A 26,237-nucleotide genomic window follows, 5' to 3' on the forward strand; every position below is an offset into this window, starting at 1 on the left:
TTCTCGGAGTCCGTAGTGGATGCTGGGGTTCCTGAAAGGACCATGGGGAATAGCGGCTCCGCAGGAGACAGGGCACAAAAAAGTAAAGCTTTACTAGGTCAGGTGGTGTGCACTGGCTCCTCCCCCTATGACCCTCCTCCAGACTCCAGTTAGGTACTGTGCCCGGACGAGCATACACAATAAGGGAGGCATTTTGAATCCCGGGTAAGACTCATACCAGCCACACCAATCACACCGTACAACTTGTGATCTAAACCCAGTTAACAGTATGACAACAGAAAGGGCCTCTTAAAGATGGCTCCTTAACAATAACCCGAATTAGTTAACAATAACTATGTACAAGTATTGCAGATAATCCGCACTTGGGATGGGCGCCCAGCATCCACTACGGACTCCGAGAAATAGAATTATCGGTAAGTAAATTCTTATTTTCTCTATCGTCCTAAGTGGATGCTGGGGTTCCTGAAAGGACCATGGGGATTATACCAAAGCTCCCAAACGGGCGGGAGAGTGCGGATGACTCTGCAGCACCGAATGAGAGAACTCCAGGTCCTCCTTTGCCAGGGTATCAAATTTGTAAAATTTTACAAACGTGTTCTCCCCCGACCACGTAGCTGCTCGGCAGAGTTGTAATGCCGAGACCCCTCGGGCAGCCGCCCAAGATGAGCCCACCTTCCTTGTGGAGTGGGCTTTTACAGTTTTAGGCTGTGGCAGGCCTGCCACAGAATGTGCAAGTTGAATTGTGTTACAAATCCAACGAGCAATCGACTGCTTAGAAGCAGGTGCGCCCAACTTGTTGGGTGCATACAATATAAACAGCGAGTCAGATTTTCTGACTCCAGCCGTCCTTGCAATGTATATTTTTAAGGCTCTGACAACGTCCAACAACTTGGAGTCCTCCAAGTCGCTAGTGGCCGCAGGCACCACAATAGGTTGGTTCAGATGAAATGCTGATACCACTTTAGGGAGAAAATGCGGACGAGTCCGCAGTTCTGCCCTATCCGAATGGAAGATTAGATAAGGACTTTTATAAGATAAAGCCGCCAATTCAGATACTCTCCTGGCAGAGGCCAGGGCTAGTAACATAGTCACTTTCAATGTGAGATATTTCAAATCCACCTTTTTCAATGGTTCAAACCAATGGGATTTGAGGAAATCTAAAACTACATTTAGATCCCACGGTGCCACCGGAGGCACCACAGGAGGCTGTATATGCAGTACTCCCTTGACAAAAGTCTGGACCTCAGGGACAGAGGCCAATTCTTTTTGGAAGAATATTGACAGGGCCGAAATTTGAACCTTAATGGATCCCAATTTGAGACCCATAGATAATCCTGATTGCAGGAAATGTAGGAAACGACCCAGTTGGAATTCCTCCGTCGGAACCCTCCGATCCTCGCACCACGCTACATATTTTCGCCAAATGCGGTGATAATGTTTCACGGTGACTTCCTTCCGTGCCTTAATCAAGGTAGGAATGACTTCTTCTGGAATGCCTTTCCCTTTTAGGATCTGGCGTTCAACCGCCATGCCGTCAAACGCAGCCGCGGTAAGTCTTGAAAAAGACAGGGACCCTGCTGTAGCAGGTCCCTTCTCAGAGGTAGAGGCCACGGTTCGTCCGTGAGCATCTCTTGAAGTTCCGGATACCAAGTCCTTCTCGGCCAATCCGGAACCACTAGTATTGTTCTTACTCTTCTTTGCCGTATGATCTTCAATACCTTTGGTATGAGCGGCAGAGGAGGAAACACATACACTGACTGGTACACCCAAGGAGTTACCAGTGCGTCCACAGCTATTGCCTGTGGATCTCTTGACCTGGCGCAATATTTGTCCAGTTTCTTGTTGAGGCGAGACGCCATCATGTCTACAATTGGTCTTTCCCAACGGTCTATTAACATGTTGAAGACTTCTGGATGTAGACCCCACTCTCCCGGATGAAGATCGTGTCTGCTGAGGAAGTCTGCTTCCCAGTTGTCCACGCCCGGGATGAACACTGCTGACAGTGCTATCACGTGATTCTCCGCCCAGCGAAGAATCTTGGCAGCTTCTGCCATTGCACTCCTGCTTCTTGTGCCGCCCTGCCTGTTTACATGGGCGACCGCCGTGATGTTGTCCGACTGAATCAACACCGGCTTTCCTTGCAGGAAAAGTTCCGCCTGGCTTAGAGCATTGTAGATTGCTCTTAGTTCCAGAATGTTTATGTGAAGAGACTTTTCCAGACTCGTCCATACTCCCTGGAAGTTTCTTCCTTGTGTGACTGCTCCCCAGCCTCTCAGGCTGGCGTCCGTGGTCACCAGGATCCAATCCTGAATGCCGAATCTGCGGCCTTCTAATAGGTGAGCCTTCTGCAACCACCACAGAAGTGACACCCTTGTCTTTGGTGACAGGGTTATTCGCAGGTGCATCTGCAGATGCGACCCTGACCATTTGTCCAACAGATCCCTTTGGAATATTCTTGCATGGAATCTGCCGAATGGAATTGCTTCGTAAGAAGCCACCATTTTTCCCAGGACTCTTGTGCATTGATGTACTGACACTTTTCCTGGTTTTAGGAGGTTCCTGACCAGATCGGATAACTCCTTGGCTTTTTCCTCTGGAAGGAAAACCTTTTTCTGAACCGTGTCCAGAATCATTCCTAGGAACAGCAGACGAGTTGTCGGGATTAAATGGGATTTTGGAATATTCAGAATCCACCAGTGTTGTCTTAGCACCTCTTGAGATAGTGCTAAAGCTGTCTCCAGCTGTTCTCTGGACCTTGCCCTTATTAGGAGATCGTCCAAGTATGGGATAACTAATACGCCTTTTCTTCGAAGAAGAATCATCATCTCGGCCATTACCTTGGTAAAGACCCGAGGCGCCGTGGACAATCCGAACGGCAGCGTCTGAAACTGATAGTGACAGTTTTGAACAATGAACCTGAGGTACCCCTGGTGTGCGGGGTAAATCGGAACGTGTAGATACGCATCCTTGATGTCCAAGGATACCATAAAGTCCCCTTCTTCCAGGTTCGCTATCACTGCTCTGAGTGACTCCATCTTGAACTTGAACTTTTTTATGTAGAGGTTCAAGGACTTCAGATTTAGAATAGGCCTTACCGAGCCATCCGGCTTCGGTACCACAAATAGAGTGGAATAATACCCCTTTCCTTGTTGTAATAGGGGTACTTTGACTATCACCTGCTGAGCGTACAGCTTGTGAATGGCTTCCAACACCCTCTCCCTTTCGGAAGAGACGGTTGGTAAGGCAGACTTCAGGAAACGATGAGGAGGATCCGTCTCTAATTCCAACCTGTACCCCTGAGATATTATCTGCAGGATCCAGGGGTCTACCTGCGAGTGAGCCCACTGCGCGCTGTAATTTTTGAGACGGCCCCCCACTGTCCCCGAGTCCGCTTGAGAGGCCCCAGCGTCATGCTGAGGTTTTTGCAGGAGCCGGGGAGGGCTTCTGTTCCTGGGAAGGAGCTGCCTGTTGGTGTCTCTTCCCTCTTCCTCTGCCTCGTGGCAGGTACGACAAGCCCTTTGCTCTCTTATTTTTGTAGGAGCGAAAAGGCTGCGGTTGAAAGGTCGGTGCCTTTCTCTGTTGGGGAGTGACTTGAGGTAAAAAAGTGGATTTCCCGGCAGTAGCCGTGGCCACCAAGTCTGATAGACCAACTCCAAATAACTCCTCCCCTTTATACGGCAAAACCTCCATGTGACGTTTTGAATCCGCATCGCCTGTCCACTGTCGTGTCCATAAGGCTCTTCTGGCTGAAATGGACATAGCACTCACCCGAGATGCCAGTGTGCAAATATCCCTCTGTGCATCACGCATATAGATAAATGCATCCTTTATTTGTTCTAACGACAGTAAAACATTGTCCCTATCTAGGGTATCAATATTTTCAATCAGGGATTCTGACCAAACTACTCCAGCACTGCACATCCAGGCAGTTGCTATAGCTGGTCGTAGTATAACACCTGCATGTGTGTATATATTCTTTTGAATAACTTCCATCTTTCTATCTGATGGATCCTTAAGTGCGGCCGTCTCAGGAGAGGGTAACGCCACTTGTTTGGATAAGCGTGTGAGCGCCTTGTCCACCTTAGGGGGTGTTTCCCAGCGCGCCCTAACCTCTGGCGGGAAAGGGTATAATGCCAATAACTTTTTTGAAATTATCAACTTTTTATCAGGAGCAACCCACGCTTCATCACACACGTCATTTAATTCTTCTGATTCAGGAAAAACTGTTTGTAGTTTTTTCACACCATACATAATACCCTGTTTTACGGTATCTGTAGTATCAGCTAAATGTAACGTCTCCTTCATTGCCAAAATCATATAACGTGTGGCCCTACTGGAAAATACGTTTGAATTTCTACCGTCGTCACTGGAATCAGTGCCCGTGTCTGGGTCTGTGTCGACCGACTGAGGCAAAGGGCGTTTTACAGCCCCTGACGGTGTTTGAGGCGCCTGGACAGGCATTAATTGATTGTCCGGCCGCCTCATGTCCTCAACTGACTGTTTAAGGGAAGATAAACCATCACGTAATTCCACAAATAAAGGCATCCATTCTGGTGTCGACCCCCTGGGGGGTGACATCTGCATATTTGGCAATTGCTCCGCCTCCACACCAATATCGTCCTCATACATGTCGACACCACGTACCGACACACACCGCAAACTCACAGGGAATGCTCTAATGAAGACAGGACCCACTAGCCCTTTTGGGGAGACAGAGGGAGAGTCTGCCAGCACACACCACAAAGCGCTATATATACAAGGGATATCCTTATATTAAGTGCTCCCTTATAGCTGCTTTAATATATATATATATAGCCATTAATGTGCCCCCCCTCTCTGTTTTACCCTGTTTCTGTAGTGCAGTGCAGGGGAGAGACCTGGGAGCCGTTCTGACCAGCGGAGCTGTGACAGAAAATGGCGCCGTGTGCTGAGGAGATAGGCCCCGCCCCTTTTTCGGCGGGTTCTTCTCCCGCTATTTTTCCAGTCAGGCAGGGGTTAAATATCTCCATATAGCCCCTATGGGCTATATGTGAGGTATTTTTAGCCTTGTATAAGGTTTATATTTGCCTCTCAGAGCGCCCCCCCCCAGCGCTCTGCACCCTCAGTGACTGCCCAGTGAAGTGTGCTGAGAGGAAAATGGCGCACAGCTGCAGTGCTGTGCGCTACCTTATGAAGACTGAGGAGTCTTCAGCCGCCGGTTTCCGGACCTCTTCACGCTTCAGCATCTGCAAGGGGGTCGGCGGCGCGGCTCCGGGACCGGACTCCACGGCTGGGCCTGTGTTCGATCCCTCTGGAGCTAATGGTGTCCAGTAGCCAAGCAGCAAATCCACTCTGCATGCAGGTGAGTTTACTACTTTCCCCCTAAGTCCCACGTTGCAGTGATCCTGTTGCCAGCAGGACTCACTGTAAAGAAAAAAACCTAAACTAAACTTTCTCTAAGCAGCTCTTTAGGAGAGCCACCTAGATTGCACCCTTCTCGTTCGGGCACAAAATCTAACTGGAGTCTGGAGGAGGGTCATAGGGGGAGGAGCCAGTGCACACCACCTGACCTAGTAAAGCTTTACTTTTTTGTGCCCTGTCTCCTGCGGAGCCGCTATTCCCCATGGTCCTTTCAGGAACCCCAGCATCCACTTAGGACGATAGAGAAATTGGATTTTTGTTCTCACCCTTCCTAGTAATCCACCAGGGAGACACTGCTGCACTGACTTATGGGTAGAGGGCTGGCACAGGAGTATAGGCACTAAAAGGGTGTTAAGCTCCACCCCTCTAACCTCCATCCGACCCTCGTATTTGCATTACAAACTCTAATAGAGAAAGAACAACTAAAACTAGGTCATCAGAAACCATCCAGAACATAGAAAAACAACAACAAATCAGGGAGGTATTGCAGTTTCCCTCATATGGATTCTGAGGGAGGGATTTACAGTGAGTACACAAATCCAATTTTCTCTTGCATCCAATCTGGGGATACTGCCGCATTGACTTTTGGGGCTTTCACAAAGCAAGCCTAACATGGGGCGCTGTCTGGCAAAGCAGCACGTAAAGTTTACGCTCAAAACTAGCGTCCCCAGAACCAAAAGTATGGATCCAGTAAAATTCGGTGAAGATACGTACAGAGGACCAGGTCGCCGCTCTGCACAGCTGCTCAACCAAGGCTCCATGGCAGACTGCCCAGGAAGTCCCAAATGCACAAGTAGAATGAGCCCATAGGTAAGCAGGAACAGGTAAAACTGACGGATGACAGAGATAATCCATCTCACAATGGAACACATGGATGCCGGCCATCTTCTATGTCAGTTTCAAATATATAATACAATTACATAAAATCTATGAACACTGTATATATCCTATATAAATATATTTGAATTGCAGATTGAATATATATTATATGTAAAAACACACTACAAAAAAAAGTCTTATGTCTAATAAATAGACAATCTCGTCCTCTGTGCAGTTCAGTAACACAATAGTAATTGCCCCACTATGGAAAATCATGCTAATCAATGCCACTTTGTCCCAAATATGTTTATGGGCTATACTTGTACTGAGACACCTCAGTGTCAGCGCAGTGGGAACACTGACCGTATCTGTAATCAGGTGCATCTAGAACTCGGGGTAGAATATGATAAATAATGCTGTAAAAGGGCCGTAAGCTCAGGATGTCATTCACTGTAGCTAAATGATGATAATCACAGCACGGCACTGGATAACAGCCAATCAGTCCGCGGGTGGTCACGTATATGGCAGGAACCCTATCAAGGTCAATGTCAGTTTCGCATGCAAGGGGGCAAGTGTTACTGCTGACAGCTATGGAGGAGCAGCCAACTGGAAACCCCTCTCCTGCGGTGGGCATCTAACTAATAAACTTTCTCTGCAGAGTGACAGCGTCACGTGATCTCAGATGCAGCCTAACGATGTGCTGTGTAACCGGGAGTATGTGTGTGAGAGCCACATCCCAGCACTACCTCAGCGGCCTTACCAGACTCAGGAGCTCCTTTCCACAGGTTAGTTCCACATTCAGGTAGAGCCCCGGACACTGAATTAGTTAAACGGTGACCAAACAGGAACTGAGAGCATGAGTGTAAGGAGAGCGCACACACTGCTCTTTAGTAACTAATCCCCGCTTTGACTGTTGCTCTTAGTCCAGTGCACACTGGATTGAGGCGCACAAAAAGCTAAGAACAAGAGAATACAACCTAGCTAACAACAGTGTGCCTTAATCCTAAAGCACTTTAAAAAAAAAAAAAAATCAGGTCAGGTGGCAATGGGAGGGGTTATATGGATTAGAGGGGCGGAGCTTAACACTAAGGGGCAGATGTGCCAATCAGGAAAAGGAGTGGAGAGGTGAGCCAGTGGAGAAGTTGCCCATGGAAACCAATCACCATTGAAGTAACATTTATCATTTGCGTATTATAAAATTATACAGAGCAGCCGATTGGTTGCCATGGGCAACCTCTCTACATTTTTCACTGCTTAGTACATCTCCCCTATAGCCTTTAGTGCCTTTACTCCTTTGCCAGTCCTCTAGCCACAAGGCATTGCTGAAGTGTTCCACAGATTGGATGCAAGAGGAATTACGGACAGATTCGCCAGAATATTGCAGACTATTACATAAACCCCCAAGTCTGTAAGATCACCATTACCACGGTAAGGATTTTAAATACAGTGGAGGCCATTTACAAAGGCACAGTATAAATTCCTTTTTAGGGTGTGGTGTGTCTAGATATGCAGTGGTGCACTGGGTGCTTTGAAAGGTAAGATAAGGACATTGCCAAAGAGAAGAAGTGCACCAGCTGATGGTAAAAGTTGGCTTAAGCAAGAACATCCTTTGCCAAATATGGAATGGGTGCAGCAGGGCATCTAGTTTTGGGACCTATACAAAAAAAAGATCTCTATTTAATGAAAATGAGAAAAAATAAAAGCTTTCGGAGATTCGGTCACTTCCTTATACCTCTAATACCAGTATGCATTTCTACCTGTATCACAGAAAAATCACACACATCGATGTATGTTTCAGCCTCTCTGCAAAGCCATGGGCCTAATTCAGACCTGATCACAAAAGCAAAATTGTTCTCTAATGGGCAAAACCATGTGCAGTGCAGGGGGGCAGATATAACATGTGCAGAGAGAGTTAGATTTGGTGGGTTATATTGTTTCTGTGCAGGATAAATACTGGCTGCTTTATTTTTACACTGCAATTTAGATTTCAGTTCGAACATGCTACACCCAAATCTAAATCTCTCTGCACATGTTATATCTGCCACACCTGCAGTGCACATGGTTTTGCCCATTAGAGAACAATTTTGCTGCGATCAGGTCTGAATTAGGCCCCATGTGTCCACATAATTTAGTTGGCATTGGCAGAACAGGGAAGTGACCCGATAGCTACCTTATGCATGGGCCCTATTACATTAACACATAGAACATTCACTAGCAACTTTATTGGATCTATAAATCCAACATAGTAGGTCATGTTTACATCTAATATCTCTGTGTATTTTCCTAAACTTGCTGTTTAATTGAAAAGAAAAATCATTATATACGTGTTTGTGTTAAGTCACAAGTATCTATTTTTATCATTCTATTCTATAAATACACAAACAGCTTCACTTGACATCACCTTTTAATGAGCTACACACATTACGTGTTATAATTCCTGTGAACTCAAGTCTTGGCTGACATCACGCCCAATATACATCAGTCTCTATACAGGATCCTTTCACTAAGAAGCGTCATTTAAAGGGAGGAGTGTGAGGAAGAGGTGTGTAGATCAGGACAGAACATGAACAATCATATAATGTGGCTCCTAAAGCGGTTTAAGAAATATAATAACAAAATCATCAAACACATGATTTTAAGCCTCGATGACAGGTCTTCATGCATGGCTTCCGGATTTTATTTAATGGGTCTCAATTATAGAGAACAATATTTTTCTTTAGTGTCTTGCCCTTAAACTGGTTATGTCGCAGATACCTACAATAATAAGATTTTACTCACCGGTAAATCTATTTCTCGTAGTCCGTAGTGGATGCTGGGAACTCCGAAAGGACCATGTGGAATAGCGGCTCCGCAGGAGACTGGGCACAACTAAAGAAAGCTTTTAGGTCACCTGGTGTGCACTGGCTCCTCCCACTATGACCCTCCTCCAAGCCTCAGTTAGGACACTGTGCCCGGACGAGCTGACATAATAAGGAAGGATTTTGAATCCCGGGTAAGACTCATACCAGCCACACCAATCACACCGTATAACTTGTGATACTATACCCAGTTTAACAGTATGAAAACAACTGAGCCTCTCAACAGATGGCTCAACAATAACCCTTTAGTTAACAATAACTATGTACAAGTATTGCAGACAATCCGCACTTGGGATGGGCGCCCAGCATCCACTACGGACTACGAGAAATAGATTTACCGGTGAGTAAAATCTTATTTTCTCTGACGTCCTAGTGGATGCTGGGAACTCCGAAAGGACCATGGGGATTATACCAAAGCTCCCAAACGGGCGGGAGAGTGCGGATGACTCTGCAGCACCGAATGAGAGAGCTCAAGGTCCTCCTCAGCCAGGGTATCAAATTTGTAGAATTTTGCAAACGTGTTTGCCCCTGACCAAGTAGCAGCTCGGCAAAGTTGTAAAGCCGAGACCCCTCGGGCAGCCGCCCAAGATGAGCCCACCTTCCTTGTGGAATGGGCTTTTACTGATTTAGGATGCGGCAGTCCAGCCGCAGAATGCGCCAGCTGAATTATGCTACAAATCCAGCGAGCAATAGTCTGCTTAGAAGCAGGAGCACCAAGTTTGTTGGGTGCATACAGGATAAATAGCGAGTCAGTTTTCATGACTCTAGCCGTCCTGGAAACATACATTTTCAAGGCCCTGACTACGTCCAGTAACTTGGAATCCTCCAAGTCCCTAGTAGACGCAGGCACCACAATAGGTTGGTTCAAGTGAAAAGCTGATACCACCTTAGGGAGAAACTGGGGACGAGTCCTCAATTCCGCCCTATCCATATGGAAAATCAGATAAGGGCTTTTACATGACAAAGCTGCCAATTCTGACACACGCCTGGCTGAAGCCAAGGCCAATAACATGACCACTTTCCACGTGAGATATTTTAGATCCACGGTTTTAAGTGGCTCAAACCAATGTGATTTTAAGAAACTCAACACCACGTTGAGATCCCAAGGTGCCACTGGAGGCACAAACGGGGGCTGAATATGCAGCACTCCTTTCACAAACGTCTGAACTTCAGGTAGTGAAGCTAGTTCTTTCTGGAAGAAAATCGACAGAGCCGAGATCTGTACCTTAATGGAGCCTTATTTCAGGCCCATAGTCACTCCTGCTTGTAGGAAATGCAGAAATCGACCTAGTTGAAATTCCTCTGTTGGGGCCTTTTTGGCCTCACACCAAGCAACATATTTCCGCCATATGTGGTGATAATGCTTTGCAGTTACATCTTTCCTGGCTTTAATCAGCGTAGGAATGACTTCCTCCGGAATGCCCTTTTCCTTCAGGATCCGGCGTTCAACCGCCATGCCGTCAAACGCAGCCGCGATAAGTCTTGGAATAGACAGGGCCCCTGCTGCAGCAGGTCCTGTCTGAGCGGCAGAGGCCATGGGTCCTCTGAGATCATCTCTTGAAGTTCCGGGTACCACGCTCGTCTTGGCCAATCCGGAATCACGAGTATTGTTCTTACTCCTCGTTTTCTTAATATTCTCAGTACCCTTGGTATGAGAGGCAGAGGAGGGAACACATAAACCGACTGGTACACCCACGGTGTCACTAGAGCGTCCACAACTATCGCCTGAGGGTCCCTTGACCTGGCGCAATATCTCTCTAGTTTTTTGTTTAGGCGGGACGCCATCATGTCCACCTGAGGCCGTTCCCATCGATTTACAATCAGCGTGAAGACTTCTGGATGAAGTCCCCACTCTCCCGGGTGGAGGTCGTGCCTGCTGAGAAAGTCTGCTTCCCAGTTGTCCACTCCCGGAATGAACACTGCTGACAGTGCTAGTACGTGATTTTCCGCCCATCGGAGAATCCTTGTGGCTTCTGCCATTGCCATCCTGCTTCTTGTGCCACCCTGTCGATTTACATGGGCGACTGCCGTGATGTTGTCTGACTGGATCAGTACCGGCTGGTGTAGAAGCAGGGATTTTGCCTGACTTAGGGCATTGTAAATGGCCCTTAGTTCCAGAATATTTATGTGTAGGGAAGTCTCCTGACTCGACCATAGTCCTTGGAAGTTTCTTCCCTGTGTGACTGCCCCCCAGCCTCGAAGGCTGGCATCCGTGGTCACCAGGACCCAGTCCTGTATGCCGAATCTGCGGCCCTCTAGAAGATGAGCACTCTGCAGCCACCACAGCAGAGACACCCTGGTTCTTGGAGACAGGGTTATTAGGCGATGCATCTGAAGATGCGATCCGGACCATTGGTCCAACAGGTCCCACTGAAAGATTCTGGCATGGAACCTGCCGAAAGGAATTGCTTCGTAAGAAGCCACCATCTTTCCCAGGACCCGCGTGCAGTGATGCACCGATACCTGTTTTGGTTTCAGGAGGTCTCTGACTAGAGATGACAGCTCCTTGGCTTTCTCCTCCGGGAGAAACACTTTTTTCTGGACTGTATCCAGAATCATACCCAGGAACAGTAGACGTGTCGTCGGAACCAGCTGTGATTTTGGAATATTCAGAATCCAACCGTGCTGGTGTAGCACCTCCTGAGATAGTGCTACTCCCACCAACAACTGCTCCTTGGAACTCGCCTTTATTAGGAGATCGTCCAAGTACGGGATAATTAAAACTCCCTTTTTTCGAAGGAGTATCATCATTTCCGCCATTACCTTGGTAAACACCCTCGGTGCCGTGGAGAGTCCAAACGGCAGCGTCTGGAATTGGTAATGGCAATCCTGTACCACAAATCTGAGGTACTCCTGGTGAGGATAGTAAATGGGGACATGCAGGTAAGCATCCTTGATGTCCAGGGATACCATGTAATCCCCCTCGTCCAGGCTTGCAATAACCGCCCTGAGCGATTCCATCTTGAACTTGAATTTTTTTATGTATGTGTTCAAGGATTTCAAATTTAAAATGGGTCTCACCGAACCGTCTGGTTTCGGTACCACAAACAGTGTGGAATAGTAACCCCGTCCTTGTTGAAGTAGGGGCACCTTGATTATCACCTGCTGGGAATACAGCTTGTGAATTGCCGCTAGCACAGCCTCCCTGTCTGAAGGAGTAATCGGCAAGGCAGATTTTAGGAACCGGTGGGGTGGAGACGCCTCGAATTCCAGTTTGTACCCTTGAGATACTATTTGCAGGATCCAGGGATCCACCTGTGAGCGAGCCCACTGATCGCTGAAATTTTTGAGGCGGCCCCCCACCGTACCTGGCTCCGCCTGTGGAGCCCCACCGTCATGCGGCGGACTTGGAAGAAGCGGGGGAGGACTTTTGCTCCTGGGAACCTGCTGTTTGTTGCAGCCTTTTTCCCCTACCTCTGCCTCTGGACAGAAAGGACCCGCCTTTTCCACGCCTGTTTTTCTGAGTCCGAAAGGACTGTACCTGATAAAACGGCGCCTTTTTAGGCTGTGAGGGAACATGGGGTAAAAATGCTGACTTCCCAGCAGTTGCTGTGGAAACTAGGTCCGAGAGACCATCCCCAAATAACTCCTCACCCTTATAAGGCAAAACTTCCATGTGCCTTTTTGAATCTGCATCCCCTGTCCACTGGCGAGTCCATAAGCCTCTCCTAGCAGAAATGGACAATGCACTTATTTTAGATGCCAGCCGGCAGATCTCCCTCTGTGCATCTCTCATGTATAAGACTGAGTCTTTTATATGCTCTATGGTTAGCAGAATAGTGTCCCTGTCTAGGGTGTCAATATTTTCTGACAGGGAATCTGACCACGCAGCGGCAGCACTGCACATCCATGCTGACGCAATAGCTGGTCTAAGTATAATGCCTGAGTGTGTATATACAGACTTCAGGATCGCCTCCTGCTTTCTATCAGCAGGTTCCTTGAGGGCGGCCGTATCCGGAGACGGTAGTGCCACCTTTTTAGAAAAACGTGCGAGCGCTTTATCCACCCTGGGGGGTGTCTCCCAACGTGACCTATCCTCTGGCGGGAAAGGGAACGCCATTAGTAACTTCTTAGAGATTACCAATCTTTTATCAGGGAAAGCCCACGCTTCTTCACACACTTAATTTAATTCTTCTGATGGGGGAAAAACTACGGGTAGTTTTTTCTCCCCAAACATAATACCCTTTTTAGTGGTACCTGGGTTTATATCAGAAATTTGTAACACCTCTTTCATTGCTTCAATCATGCAACGAATGGCCTTAGTGGACATTAGACTAGACTCATCGTCGTCGACACTGGTGTCAGTATCCGTGTCGACATCCGCGTCTGCCATCTGAGGTAGCGGGCGTTTTAGAGCCCCCGATGGCCTTTGAGACGCCTGGACAGGCACGAGCTGAGAAGCCGGCTGTCCCGCATTTGGCATGTCGTCAAATTTTTTGTGTAAGGAGTCGACACGTGCACGCAATTCCTTCCATAAGTCCATCCACTCAGGTGTCTGCCCCGCAGGGGGTGACATCCCTTCTATAGGCATCTGCTCCGCCTCCACATCATTATCCTCATCAAACATGTCGACACAGCCGTACCGACACACCGCACACACACAGGGAATGCACTAACAGAGGACAGGACCCACAAAAGCCCTTTGGGGAGACAGAGTGAGAGTATGCCAGCACACACCAGAGCGCTATATAATGCAGGGACTAACTGAATTATGTCCCCTATAGCTGCTGTTATATATACTGCGCCTAAATTTAGTGCCCCCCCCCTCTCTTTTTTACCCTTTTCTGTAGTGTAGACTGCAGGGGAGAGCCAGGGAGCTTCCTTCCAGCGGAGCTGTGAGGGAGAAATGGCGCCAGTGTGCTGAGGGAGATAGCTCCGCCCCTTTTTCACAGACTTTTCTCCCGCTTTTTTATGGATTCTGGCAGGGGTAATTATCACATATATAGCCTCTGGGGCTATATATTGTGGTATTTTTGCCAGCCAAGGTGTTTTTATTGCTGCTCAGGGCGCCCCCCCCCTAGCGCCCTGCACCCTCAGTGACCGGAGTGTGAAGTGTGTATGAGGAGCAATGGCGCACAGCTGCAGTGCTGTGCGCTACCTTGGTGAAGACTGATGTCTTCTGCCGCCGATTTTCCGGACCTCTTCTTGCTTCTGGCTCTGTAAGGGGGACGGCGGCGCGGCTCCGGGACCGAACACCAAGGCCAGTTCCATGCGGTCGATCCCTCTGGAGCTAATGGTGTCCAGTAGCCTAAGAAGCCCAAGCTAGCTGCAAGCAGGTAGGTTCGCTTCTTCTCCCCTTAGTCCCTCGCTGCAGTGAGCCTGTTGCCAGCAGGTCTCACTGTAAAATAAAAAACCTAATTATATACTTTCTTTTTAGAAGCTCAGGAGAGCCCCTAGTGTGCATCCAACCTCGGCCGGGCACAAAATCTAACTGAGGCTTGGAGGAGGGTCATAGTGGGAGGAGCCAGTGCACACCAGGTGACCTAAAAGCTTTCTTTAGTTGTGCTCAGTCTCCTGCGGAGCCGCTATTCCCCATGGTCCTTTCGGAGTTCCCAGCATCCACTAGGACATCAGAGAAATTCACATTACAGCATCATCAATTACATTATGAAGCTTCTAATGAGTTTTTCTTTAGAAAGCTACAGTAAGTATCGAGTGGCTGTTTATATAGTATAGCATATGTGCAGTATATTGAAATTATCGCCAATATTCTGTGTAATGAGAAAACTGCAATGACAGATTTATCCCATCCTGGATCAGATATTCATAGTATTGACGGTCTGTGGGTTTCTTATAGAAATTAGAAATCATGCCGATTAGCCAAGAGGATGGGGGGGGGGTATGTATTAAACATTCTAAAGAGGACAAGAGGAGAAGTTGCCCATAGCAACCAGTCAGCTTATGACTATCATTTCTACAGTCTATTCTATAAAATGATAGGTAAAATCTGATTGGCTGCTATGGGCAGCTTCTCCATTTTTTCTCTTCAGAAGGTTTGATACGTCTCCCCACGAGGGCCATGACAGGATGCCCTGGTCCAGAACCGGCTGCCTGCATATCACTTGCGGTGCACCCGGCTCCTTCCATGCAGTCCGAAGTTGCTCCGTCCCCATACTGATCCATGAGCAGAGTAGAGGGGCAGAGATGATGAGGGTGGGTGGAGCAATTGCTGACTGGTGAGAAACATGGACTGGAGGAGTGAGAGAGGGACGGAGGAGGATACTAGTGGCTTCAGCAGTGCAGGTGACTGGCATCTTCAGTATCTTCTGCCTGCACACCCCACCCCCCTCAAACAACAGCACCTTCATTATCACCCAAATAAACCACCTCCCAGAACAGCAGCACCTACAGTATCCCCAAACCCCGCCCCGCACGGCGGCACCACTCCCAATAGCAGCGACTACAGTATCCCCACACTCCCCTCACATGATCAAACCCCAAACACCAGCACCTTCAGTAACCCCATACTGTTACCCCCTCCCCCACACAGCAGCACCTCAGTATCCCCATACCATCACTCCAAAACAGCAGCGCCTTCAGTATCCCCCCTCCCTCGAACAGCAGCACCTACAGTATCCCCAAACTCCGCCCCGCACAGCGGCACCACTCCCAATAGCAGCGACTACAGTATCCCCACACTCCCCTCACGTGATCAAACCCCAAACACCAGCACCTTCAGTAACCCCATACTGTTACCCCCTCCCCCACACAGCAGCACCTCAGTATCCCCATACCATCACTCCCTTCAGTATCCCCCCTCCCTCGAACAGCAGCACCTACAGTATGTCCCACTCCCTCGAACAGCAGCACGGACAATATCCCCATTCTCCCCCCCGCCCTCCCCCCTCACCAAAATGTCTAATTACGGCTCTGTCTCCCCCTTTCTTCCCTCCAGTCAATGACAAATGCAATGATCTGGAGTACCACCACTTAAAACAGTTTGTTGCATGCCAAACTACCGACCAGAAAAAGCCTGGTCGCTAGGTGAACTAGGAAATGCGTGCTAACAACCAAAAGCATGTCCTTTTCTGTATGTTCCCTCTTCCTCCCTGACTGTCCCTGTATTTAAGCAGGATGTGCATAGTGCATCAGCTGGCCACCATATAAATCAGTAACATCACAGATACACATCACATTACAGTCATGGACGTCACATACTACATTCACTAAAAGCTGCTCTAATGTCACAACCAGAACCAGGACAGCTAGAACTCATTTAATAGCACAAAAGTTTGTAAAACATGTAATGTAGGGTATACATGCTAACATCCAACTGCAAGTGCTATCCAGCTGCTGAAACTATGGTAGAAGAGAGTAATTAGGTGTACACTCTATGATGCAATACAAACATACATAATGTATCATGGCATACTGTGCTTAGGTGTTATGGGGGCACGTGGCTGGCACATTGCACAACTGTGCACGTGGTGGCCATATTGCACGAATGTGAGCTTTTTCACACAACCACTCCCTCTACGGTGTACAGTTTCTACCACCTTATGAACACCACCAATATGGAAAGGATTTCAGATTTCAAAAACAACATTTTGTGGCACTGGCGAAACGTGTAGAGCGGAAACAAAACAAATGCACAAAGTTAAAGCAGTAATATAGAGATAAGTAATAAGCAGTAATAAGAGATAGAACGTAAAACACAACGCTTGTTCTGTGACTGCACTAATCTTCTTTCCTCACAGTGCTGCTCCTCGGGTCCCAAGCTCATTCGCACATTCATCTAATACTTAAATGAATTTAAGCATTCTGCTTCTTACCAGGTATCAGGATAAAGGGAATTGTCTGTCTGTATTACTTACTACCAATGAACACTGTGGAAAAAGCATTTGTACAAAAAAAAAGTACCTTCGTAATTCGTTCATAACCTTGAAAGCTTTTTTGGTGTGCCGCGGGTTCACAGTGACGGGACAGAATTTCTCTGTGGTCTCTTTTATTTCCACAGGCTTCTGCTGACATAATTTAGTGTTTCTGTAACAGAATGCAAGCAAAATAGATTACATTACTTATTACACTTACCAGTCATGTGTTTTAAACTCTGCTTACATATACATGAATACAGAAAGAGAAATGTAATTATATACAAAAACTGTCTGCCATACAAATCAACCACACCTCTTCAGCACAGCATGGGTTAATAATGGATAAAACCTTGTAAAAAAAAAAATCCTTTAGAAGTCATGCTGTCCACTGAGCTAGTGTGTCATCTCAACAAATATAATGGCAAAATAATAACCCTAATGCGGAGTGATGGACAGACAATCTCTTTTAAGTCAATCTGCAGTAAAGACTCCAAATAATATAAAGAAAAACATATGAAATCCCTCGCTTAGCAAGGATAGATTTTACAAATCGCTCCATAGTTCTGAGTGTGCGTATTCATTATAAAAAGGGTACTAGTGTTATGGGCCCCACACACTGGGCGATAATACTGAAAGATATGAACGATCTCGTTCATTAATGAATGAGGTACCATTCATATCTTTCAGTGTGGAGGCACCAGCGATGAACGATGTGCGGCCCCGTGCTCGTTCATCGCTGGTGCCCCGTCGCTTGTGCATGCTCGTTCATCGCTGGTGCCCCGTCGCTTGTGCATGCAGGCCATATTTGCATGCACTTCACTACCCCGTCCCTGCCCCCCCCCCCCCCCCCTGCCGTCGGGCAGCTCGGCAGCAGATCTACCCGTGTGTAGGGCCAATCACTGTTAGCAGTAGATTATAGTACAGCTGACCAATAATCACCACCTACAGGCAGATCACGGAGGGTTGTATGCAGTGTAATTAGCAGATGGCTACACACAAACACCAACCAAATGGATTTTCTTGTGGGAAGCCAATCATTTTGGGTAACATTAAAGAGTTTATTCATGAAGCAGTGAAAAGAGTGGAGAATCAGACCAGTGGAGAAGTTGCACATGGCAACCAATCAGCTGCTCTGTACAACTGTGAAGTATGCAAATTATAAATGTTACTTCAATGCTGATTGGTTGCCATGGGCAACCTCTCTACTGGTTCACTTCTCCATACTTTTTAATGCTTCATGAATAGACCTCTGAGTGGCAATCGCATACAAAAAGATTTCAAATTAAAACACAGCATCAGGGGGACAGAATTTTTACTTCCATTACTGTAACTATTAATATTACACTTTTAAGAATTTTTGTTATTATTAGAATTTCTTTTTTCTCTCTACAGCCACAATAATCATTTCAGTGTTGCAAATGAAAAGGGGTTCGTTCACATGTTAATTTAATGCTCACAGAGACAGCTGAACCCTGTTTATAAAAATAAGAAGGCCCACACACTATACTTATTACAGGTATAACTGATCGCTATGCCAAACAGCTGCTCTGTGAGAAACAGACCATGATCCAAATTAATTTAGCTCAGTTAATTTAACCGGCGTAAGAGAGGGTGGCAGCCTCGGGCTTTAACGCCCTGGGGCTATTCAATTCTTTTACCTTTTTCACCAAAGACTCTTTTTTAACACCAGTTAAATTAACATATTAACGGGCATTAAGACATACAGTAGGTGGGAATTAAATTACCCACGGGTGAAAACGGGAGGTAGCCTCGGGCTTTAATGTCCAGGGCTATTCAACTGGACTCCTGACTTATCCCAATAACACATTAAGTTAACAGGGTTTAACATAACGAACGGTAGTTAACACAGGTTAACGTGTGTTAGCGCACAGAATCTGTGAAAAGTTAATGGACTCATGTGTTAATGCGGTCGCTGCATCCATTAAACACAGAGCTCTCAGGTGAAAAAAAACCCTTATGACAGCTGGCTTCAGGTCTAATTGGATAGCTCCAGGAGAGCAATTGGCCCGTGGTTATCTACCATGGCTAAATGAATTCCCCCCACAGAATCCGTGATAAGACCATGGAGCTATGCAGGGTCGCGGCACGCTAGTTATCCAGGATTTCTTTTCGAGCTTGCTCACGCCCATTAACTGCAGTCTGTGGGCTGCCTTCGGGGCTAACTGAATAGCCCTGGGGGACCAATTAGCCCACTGTAAATTACTCATGTTTTTATATGGCCTTAGTTTCAATTTAACTGTAATTTCTAAAATACTTTATTAAGCAACAAAACGACCACTTAATAATGTATTACAAAAAGGCAGAAAAATAAAAACTAAGGGGCTGATTCAGTTGTTTTGGGTGACAAAAATTCCTGTATAAACAGGACTTTTTAGACGCCCAAACAATTGTCACAATTTAATTGTGTTTGGGCGCCCATGCACATCACGCATGTCACGTCCAAATAGACAGGGTTTAATCGCCTAAAAAGTCTAAACTCCCTGCTTTGGGCGTCCAAACTCCCATTTGGACGCCCAAAGCGTTGAGTTTCCACACATCTTTTCTCGCACCTCAGGAGGCTGTGATAAAAAGTGTGTCCTTCGCGGCTGCTGGGTGCACGAATAGAAGAACAAATAAATTGCTGCCGTCGGGCACCCTCTAGTGGCAGCTGCGCAAAAAACAATTGAATCGGCCCAAGGTATGTGATCATACAAGTGGTTCCCAAACTTTTTAAATCACGGCACCCTTGAGCATCAGAAGTTTTTTCATGGCACCCCTAGGAAAATAAGAATTTACTTACCGATAATTCTATTTCTCGTAGTCCGTAGTGGATGCTGGGAACTCCGTAAGGACCATGGGGAATAGCGGCTCCGCAGGAGACTGGGCACAAAAGTAAAAGCTTTAGGACTACCTGGTGTGCACTGGCTCCTCCCCCTATGACCCTCCTCCAAGCCTCAGTTAGGATACTGTGCCCGGACGAGCGTACACAATAAGGAAGGATATTGAATCCCGGGTAAGACTCATACCAGCCACACCAATCACACCGTACAACCTGTGATCTGAACCCAGTTAACAGCATGATAACAGAGGAGCCTCTGAAAAGATGGCTCACAACAATAATAACCCGATTTAGTTAACAATAACTATGTACAAGTATTGCAGACAATCCGCACTTGGGATGGGCGCCCAGCATCCACTACGGACTACGAGAAATAGAATTATCGGTAAGTAAATTCTTATTTTCTCTGACGTCCTAGTGGATGCTGGGAACTCCGTAAGGACCATGGGGATTATACCAAAGCTCCCAAACGGGCGGGAGAGTGCGGATGACTCTGCAGCACCGAATGAGAGAACTCCAGGTCCTCCTCAGCCAGGGTATCAAATTTGTAGAATTTAGCAAACGTGTTTGCCCCTGACCAAGTAGCTGCTCGGCAAAGTTGTAAAGCCGAGACCCCTCGGGCAGCCGCCCAAGATGAGCCCACTTTCCTTGTGGAATGGGCTTTTACAGATTTTGGCTGTGGCAGGCCTGCCACAGAATGTGCAAGCTGAATTGTACTACAAATCCAACGAGCAATAGTCTGCTTAGAAGCAGGAGCACCCAGCTTGTTGGGTGCATACAGGATAAACAGCGAGTCAGATTTTCTGACTCCAGCCGTCCTGGAAACATATATTTTCAGGGCCCTGACTACGTCCAGCAACTTGGAGTCCTCCAAGTCCCTAGTAGCCGCAGGCACCACAATAGGCTGGTTCAAGTGAAATGCTGAAACCACCTTAGGGAGAAATTGAGGACGAGTCCTCAATTCTGCCCTGTCCGCATGAAAAATTAGGTAAGGGCTTTTATAGGATAAAGCCGCCAATTCTGAGACACGCCTGGCTGAAGCCAGGGCTAACAGCATTACCACTTTCCATGTGAGATATTTTAAATCCACTGTGGCAAGTGGTTCGAACCAATGTGATTTTAGGAATCCCAAAACCACATTGAGATCCCAGGGTGCCACTGGAGGCACAAAGGGAGGCTGTATATGCAGTACCCCCTTTACAAAAGTCTGGACTTCAGGAACTGAAGCCAATTCTTTCTGGAAGAAAATCGACAAGGCCGAAATTTGAACCTTAATGGATCCTAATTTTAGGCCCATGGACAGTCCTGTTTGCAGGAAATGCAGGAAACGACCTAGTTGAAATTCCTCTGTCGGGGCCTTCCTGGCCGCGCACCACGCAACATATTTCCTCCAAATACGGTGATAATGTTGTGCAGTTACATCGTTCCTGGCTTTGATCAGGGTAGGGATGACTTCATCTGGAATGCCTTTCTCCTTCAGGATCCGGCGTTCAACCGCCATGCCGTCAAACGCAGCCGCGGTAAGTCTTGGAACAGACAAGGTCCTTGCTGAAGCAGGTCCCTTCTTAGAGGTAGAGGCCACGGATCCTCCGTGAGCATCTCCTGAAGTTCCGGGTACCAAGTCCTTCTTGGCCAATCCGGAGCCACGAGTATAGTTCTTACTCCTCTCCGTCTTATAATCCTCAGTACCTTGGGTATGAGAGGCAGAGGAGGGAACACATACACTGACTGGTACACCCACGGTGTTACCAGAGCGTCCACCGCTATTGCCTGAGGGTCCCTTGACCTGGCGCAATACCTGTCTAGTTTTTTGTTGAGGCGGGACGCCATCATGTCCACCTTTGGTTTTTCCCAACGGTTTACAATCAATTGGAAAACTTCTGGATGAAGTCCCCACTCTCCCGGGTGGAGATCGTGTCTGCTGAGAAAATCTGCTTCCCAGTTGTCCACTCCGGGAATGAACACTGCTGACAGTGCTATCACATGATTTTCCGCCCAGCGAAGAATCCTTGCAGCTTCTGCCATCGCTCTCCTGCTTCTTGTGCCGCCCTGTCTGTTTACGTGGGCGACTGCCGTGATGTTGTCCGACTGGATCAACACCGGCTGACCCTGAAGCAGAGGCCTTGCTTGACTTAGGGCATTGTAAATGGCCCTTAGTTCCAGGATATTTATGTGAAATGACGTTTCCATGCTTGACCACAAGCCCTGGAAATTTCTTCCCTGTGTGACTGCTCCCCAGCCTCTCAGGCTGGCATCCGTGGTCACCAGGACCCAGTCCTGAATGCCGAATCTGCGGCCCTCTAGAAGATGAGCACTCTGCAACCACCACAGGAGAGACACCCTTGTCCTTGGAGACAGGGTTATCCGCTGATGCATCTGAAGATGCGATCCGGACCATTTGTCCAGCAGATCCCACTGAAAGGTTCTTGCGTGGAATCTGCCGAATGGAATTGCTTCGTAAGAAGCCACCATTTTTCCCAGGACCCTTGTGCATTGATGCACTGACACTTGACCTGGTTTTAGGAGGTTCCTGACTAGCTCGGATAACTCCCTGGCTTTCTCCTCCGGGAGAAACACCTTTTTCTGGACTGTGTCCAGAATCATCCCTAGGAACAGCAGACGTGTCGTCGGAATCAGCTGCGATTTTGGAATATTTAGAATCCACCCGTGCTGTCGTAACACTACTTGAGATAGTGCTACTCCGACCTCTAACTGTTCCCTGGACCTTGCCCTTATCAGGAGATCGTCCAAGTAAGGGATAATTAAGACGCCTTTTCTTCGAAGAAGAATCATCATTTCGGCCATTACCTTGGTAAAGACCCGGGGTGCCGTGGACAATCCAAACGGCAGCGTCTGAAACTGATAATGACAGTTCTGTACCACAAACCTGAGGTACCCTTGGTGAGAAGGGCAAATTGGGACATGGAGGTAAGCATCCTTGATGTCCAGAGACACCATATAGTCCCCTTCTTCCAGGTTCGCTATCACTGCTCTGAGTGACTCCATCTTGAATTTGAACCTTTGTATGTAAGTGTTCAAGGATTTCAGATTTAAAATAGGTCTCACCGAGCCGTCTGGCTTCGGCACCACAAACAGCGTGGAATAATACCCCTTTCCCTGTTGCAGGAGGGGTACCTTGATTATCACCTGCTGGGAATACAGCTTGTGAATGGCTTCCAATACCGCCTCCCTGTCGGAGGGAGACGTTGGTAAAGCAGACTTCAGGAACCGGCGAGGGGGAGACGTCTCGAATTCCAATTTGTACCCCTGAGATACTACCTGCAGGATCCAGGGGTCCACTTGCGAGTGAGCCCACTGCGCTCTGAAATTCTTGAGAATGCCCCCCACCGTGCCTGAGTCCGCTTGTAAGGCCCCAGCGTCATGCTGAGGACTTGGCAGAAGCGGGGGAGGGCTTCTGTTCCTGGGAAGAGGCTGCCTGATGCAGTCTTTTTCCCCTTCCTCTGCCCCGGGGCAGAAATGAGGAGCCTTTTGCCCGCTTGCCCTTATGGGGACGAAAGGACTGAGCCTGAAAAGACGGTGTCTTTTTCTGCTGAGAGGTGACTTGGGGTAAAAAGGTGGATTTCCCAGCCGTTGCCGTGGCCACCAGGTCCGATAGACCAACCCCAAATAACTCCTCCCCTTTATACGGCAATACTTCCATATGCCGTTTGGAATCCGCATCACCTGACCACTGTCGCGTCCATAACCCTCTTCTGGCAGAAATGGACAGCGCACTTACTCTTGATGCCAGAGTGCAAATATCCCTCTGTGCATCTCGCATATATAGAAATGTATCCTTTAAATGCTCTATAGTCAATAATATACTGTCCCTATCCAGGGTATCAATATTTTCAGTCAGGGAATCCGACCAAGCCACCCCAGCACTGCACATCCAGGCTGAGGCGATTGCTGGTCGCAGTATAACACCAGTATGTGTGTATATACTTTTTAGGATATTTTCCAGCTTCCTATCAGCTGGCTCCTTGAGGGCGGCCGTATCAGGAGACGGTAACGCCACTTGTTTTGATAAGCGTGTGAGCGCTTTATCTACCCTAGGGGGTGTTTCCCAACGCGCCCTAACCTCTGGTGGGAAAGGGTATAATGCCAATAATTTTTTAGAAATTAGCAGTTTTTTATCGGGGGAAACCCACGCTTCATCACACACCTCATTTAATTCATCTGATTCAGGAAAAACTACGGGTAGTTTTTTCACACCCCACATAATACCCTTTTTTGTGGTACTTGTAGTATCAGAAATGTTCAAAACCTCCTTCATTGCCGTGATCATGTAACGTGTGGCCCTACTGGAAGTCACGTTTGTCTCCTCACCGTCGACACTGGAGTCAGTGTCCGTGTCTGGGTCTGTGTCGACCATCTGAGGTAACGGGCGCTTTAGAGCCCCTGACGGTGTTTGAGACGCCTGGACAGGCACTAGCTGATTTGCCGGCTGTCTCATGTCGTCAACAGTCTTTTGTAAAGTGCTGACGCTATCACGTAATTCTTCCATAAGACCATCCAGTCAGGTGTCGACTCCCTAGGGGGTGACATCACTATTACAGGCAATTGCTCCGCCTCCACACCATTTTCCTCCTCATACATGTCGACACAAACGTACCGACACACAGCACACACACAGGGAATGCTCTGATAGAGGACAGGACCCCACTAGCCCTTTGGGGAGACAGAGGGAGAGTTTGCCAGCACACACCAGAGCGCTATATATAATGTATAGGGACAACCTTATATAAGTGTTTCTCCCTTATATAGCTGCTGTATAGATTCTTATGCCAATTTAGTGCCCCCCCTCTCTTGTTTTACCCTGTTTCTGTAGTGCAGGACTGCAGGGGAGAGTCAGGGAGACGTCCTTCCAGCGGAGCTGTGAGGGAAAATGGCGCTTGTGTGCTGAGGAGATAGGCTCCACCCCCTTCTCGGCGGCCTTTCTCCCGCTTTTTTAAGGAAAACTGGCAGGGGTTAAATGCATCCATATAGCCCAGGAGCTATATGTGATGCATTTTTCGCCATCCAAGGTGTTTTTATTGCGTCTCAGGGCGCCCCCCCCAGCGCCCTGCACCCTCAGTGACCGGAGTGTGAAGTGTGCTGAGAGCAATGGCGCACAGCTGCGGTGCTGTGCGCTACCTTGCTGAAGACAGGACGTCTTCTGCCGCCGATTTTCCGGACCTCTTCTGTCTTCTGGCTCTGTAAGGGGGCCGGCGACGCGGCTCTGGGACCCATCCATGGCTGGGCCTGTGATCGGTCCCTCTGGAGCTAATGTCCAGTAGCCTAAGAAGCCCAATCCACTCTGCACGCAGGTGAGTTCGCTTCTTCTCCCCTTAGTCCCTCGATGCAGTGAGCCTGTTGCCATTAGGACTCACTGAAAATAAAAAACCTAACTTAAACTTTTTCACTAAGCAGCTCAGGAGAGCCACCTAGTGTGCACCCTTCTCGTTCGGGCACAAAAATCTAACTGAGGCTTGGAGGAGGGTCATAGGGGGAGGAGCCAGTGCACACCAGGTAGTCCTAAAGCTTTTACTTTTGTGCCCAGTCTCCTGCGGAGCCGCTATTCCCCATGGTCCTTACGGAGTTCCCAGCATCCACTAGGACGTCAGAGAAAGTTAATTTAATATTTATTTCTTAAGAAAGTAAATCGTGTTTATATAGAAATCGTGTGGTGAGGGACAAGATTCGCTTCTGTTTGTCCACATATTTTATGATTGACAGCCACCAGCACTGGTTTTGCCTATTACATTGACCATAAATAATTTGAAATGGTCCTGTACCACCAATCCAAGGCACCCCTGCAAGTGTCCTGAGGCACCCCAGGGTGCCACGGCACACAGTTTGAGAACCACTGGATTAGACCATATTCAGCTGCTAAAAATGTTTCAATCGTTCTTCCTTTACCATTTCAATAAGTTCTACTGATTTTCTACTGCATAAAATAGAAATCGCCAGATCTCCAAAGACTACACAAGTTAACACTTGCACCCTTATCAAGAGGAACATAACACTAAATTATTGCTGCAGTCACGCTAAACAGCCCTTGAAATCGCGCCATGCCGTAGCAAGACTCGGAAGCACCGAGCGTCTTTTTTTTTTTTTTTTTAGTTTTTTTCTACGAAAATGCATCTATTCTGGGTGTAATTGCAGCTCTATCTGCACCCGAAATGCCACGTTACAGTGTTTTCCAGGAGAACACTGTAGCACAGAATTTTGGATGCAAATTAGTCGCAGTGACACACAGAATATAGGCATGCTGCATATCATTTTAATCAACTGAAGCTGCTTGTGCGCCATAGACGCATTTTCGCGGGGAAAAATTGCAGAATAAAAAGACACTTGGTACTACAGAGTCACACGGCACTCATGCGTTATTTGACTTGTAGCGCACAGAGCAAAGATGTAAGAGGACACATCTGTGTATTAACAAAGAATTTTACTCCAGTAAACTTTAATAAGAATTTACTTACCGATAATTCTATTTCTCGTAGTCCGTAGTGGATGCTGGGG

General features: G+C 47.5%; 1 protein-coding gene across 2 annotated transcripts in view; it reads right to left on the minus strand.

The window, feature by feature from the left end:
* The window catches only part of KLHL2 (kelch like family member 2), a 312,617-nt gene that overhangs the window by 256,995 nt on the left and 29,385 nt on the right, over window positions 1-26,237 (minus strand). For both annotated transcript variants that reach the window (XM_063920432.1, XM_063920431.1), the window contains exon 2: window positions 16,938-17,060. Coding sequence is in view for 1 of the 2 variants with exons in the window: in XM_063920431.1 (XP_063776501.1) it covers window positions 16,938-17,060 (123 nt within the window). In the remaining variant the exon portion in view is untranslated. The remainder of the gene's footprint in view (window positions 1-16,937; window positions 17,061-26,237) is intronic.

Source organism: Pseudophryne corroboree, chromosome 1, assembly GCF_028390025.1.
Source record: "Pseudophryne corroboree isolate aPseCor3 chromosome 1, aPseCor3.hap2, whole genome shotgun sequence".
Taxonomy (NCBI): Eukaryota; Metazoa; Chordata; class Amphibia; order Anura; family Myobatrachidae; genus Pseudophryne; species Pseudophryne corroboree.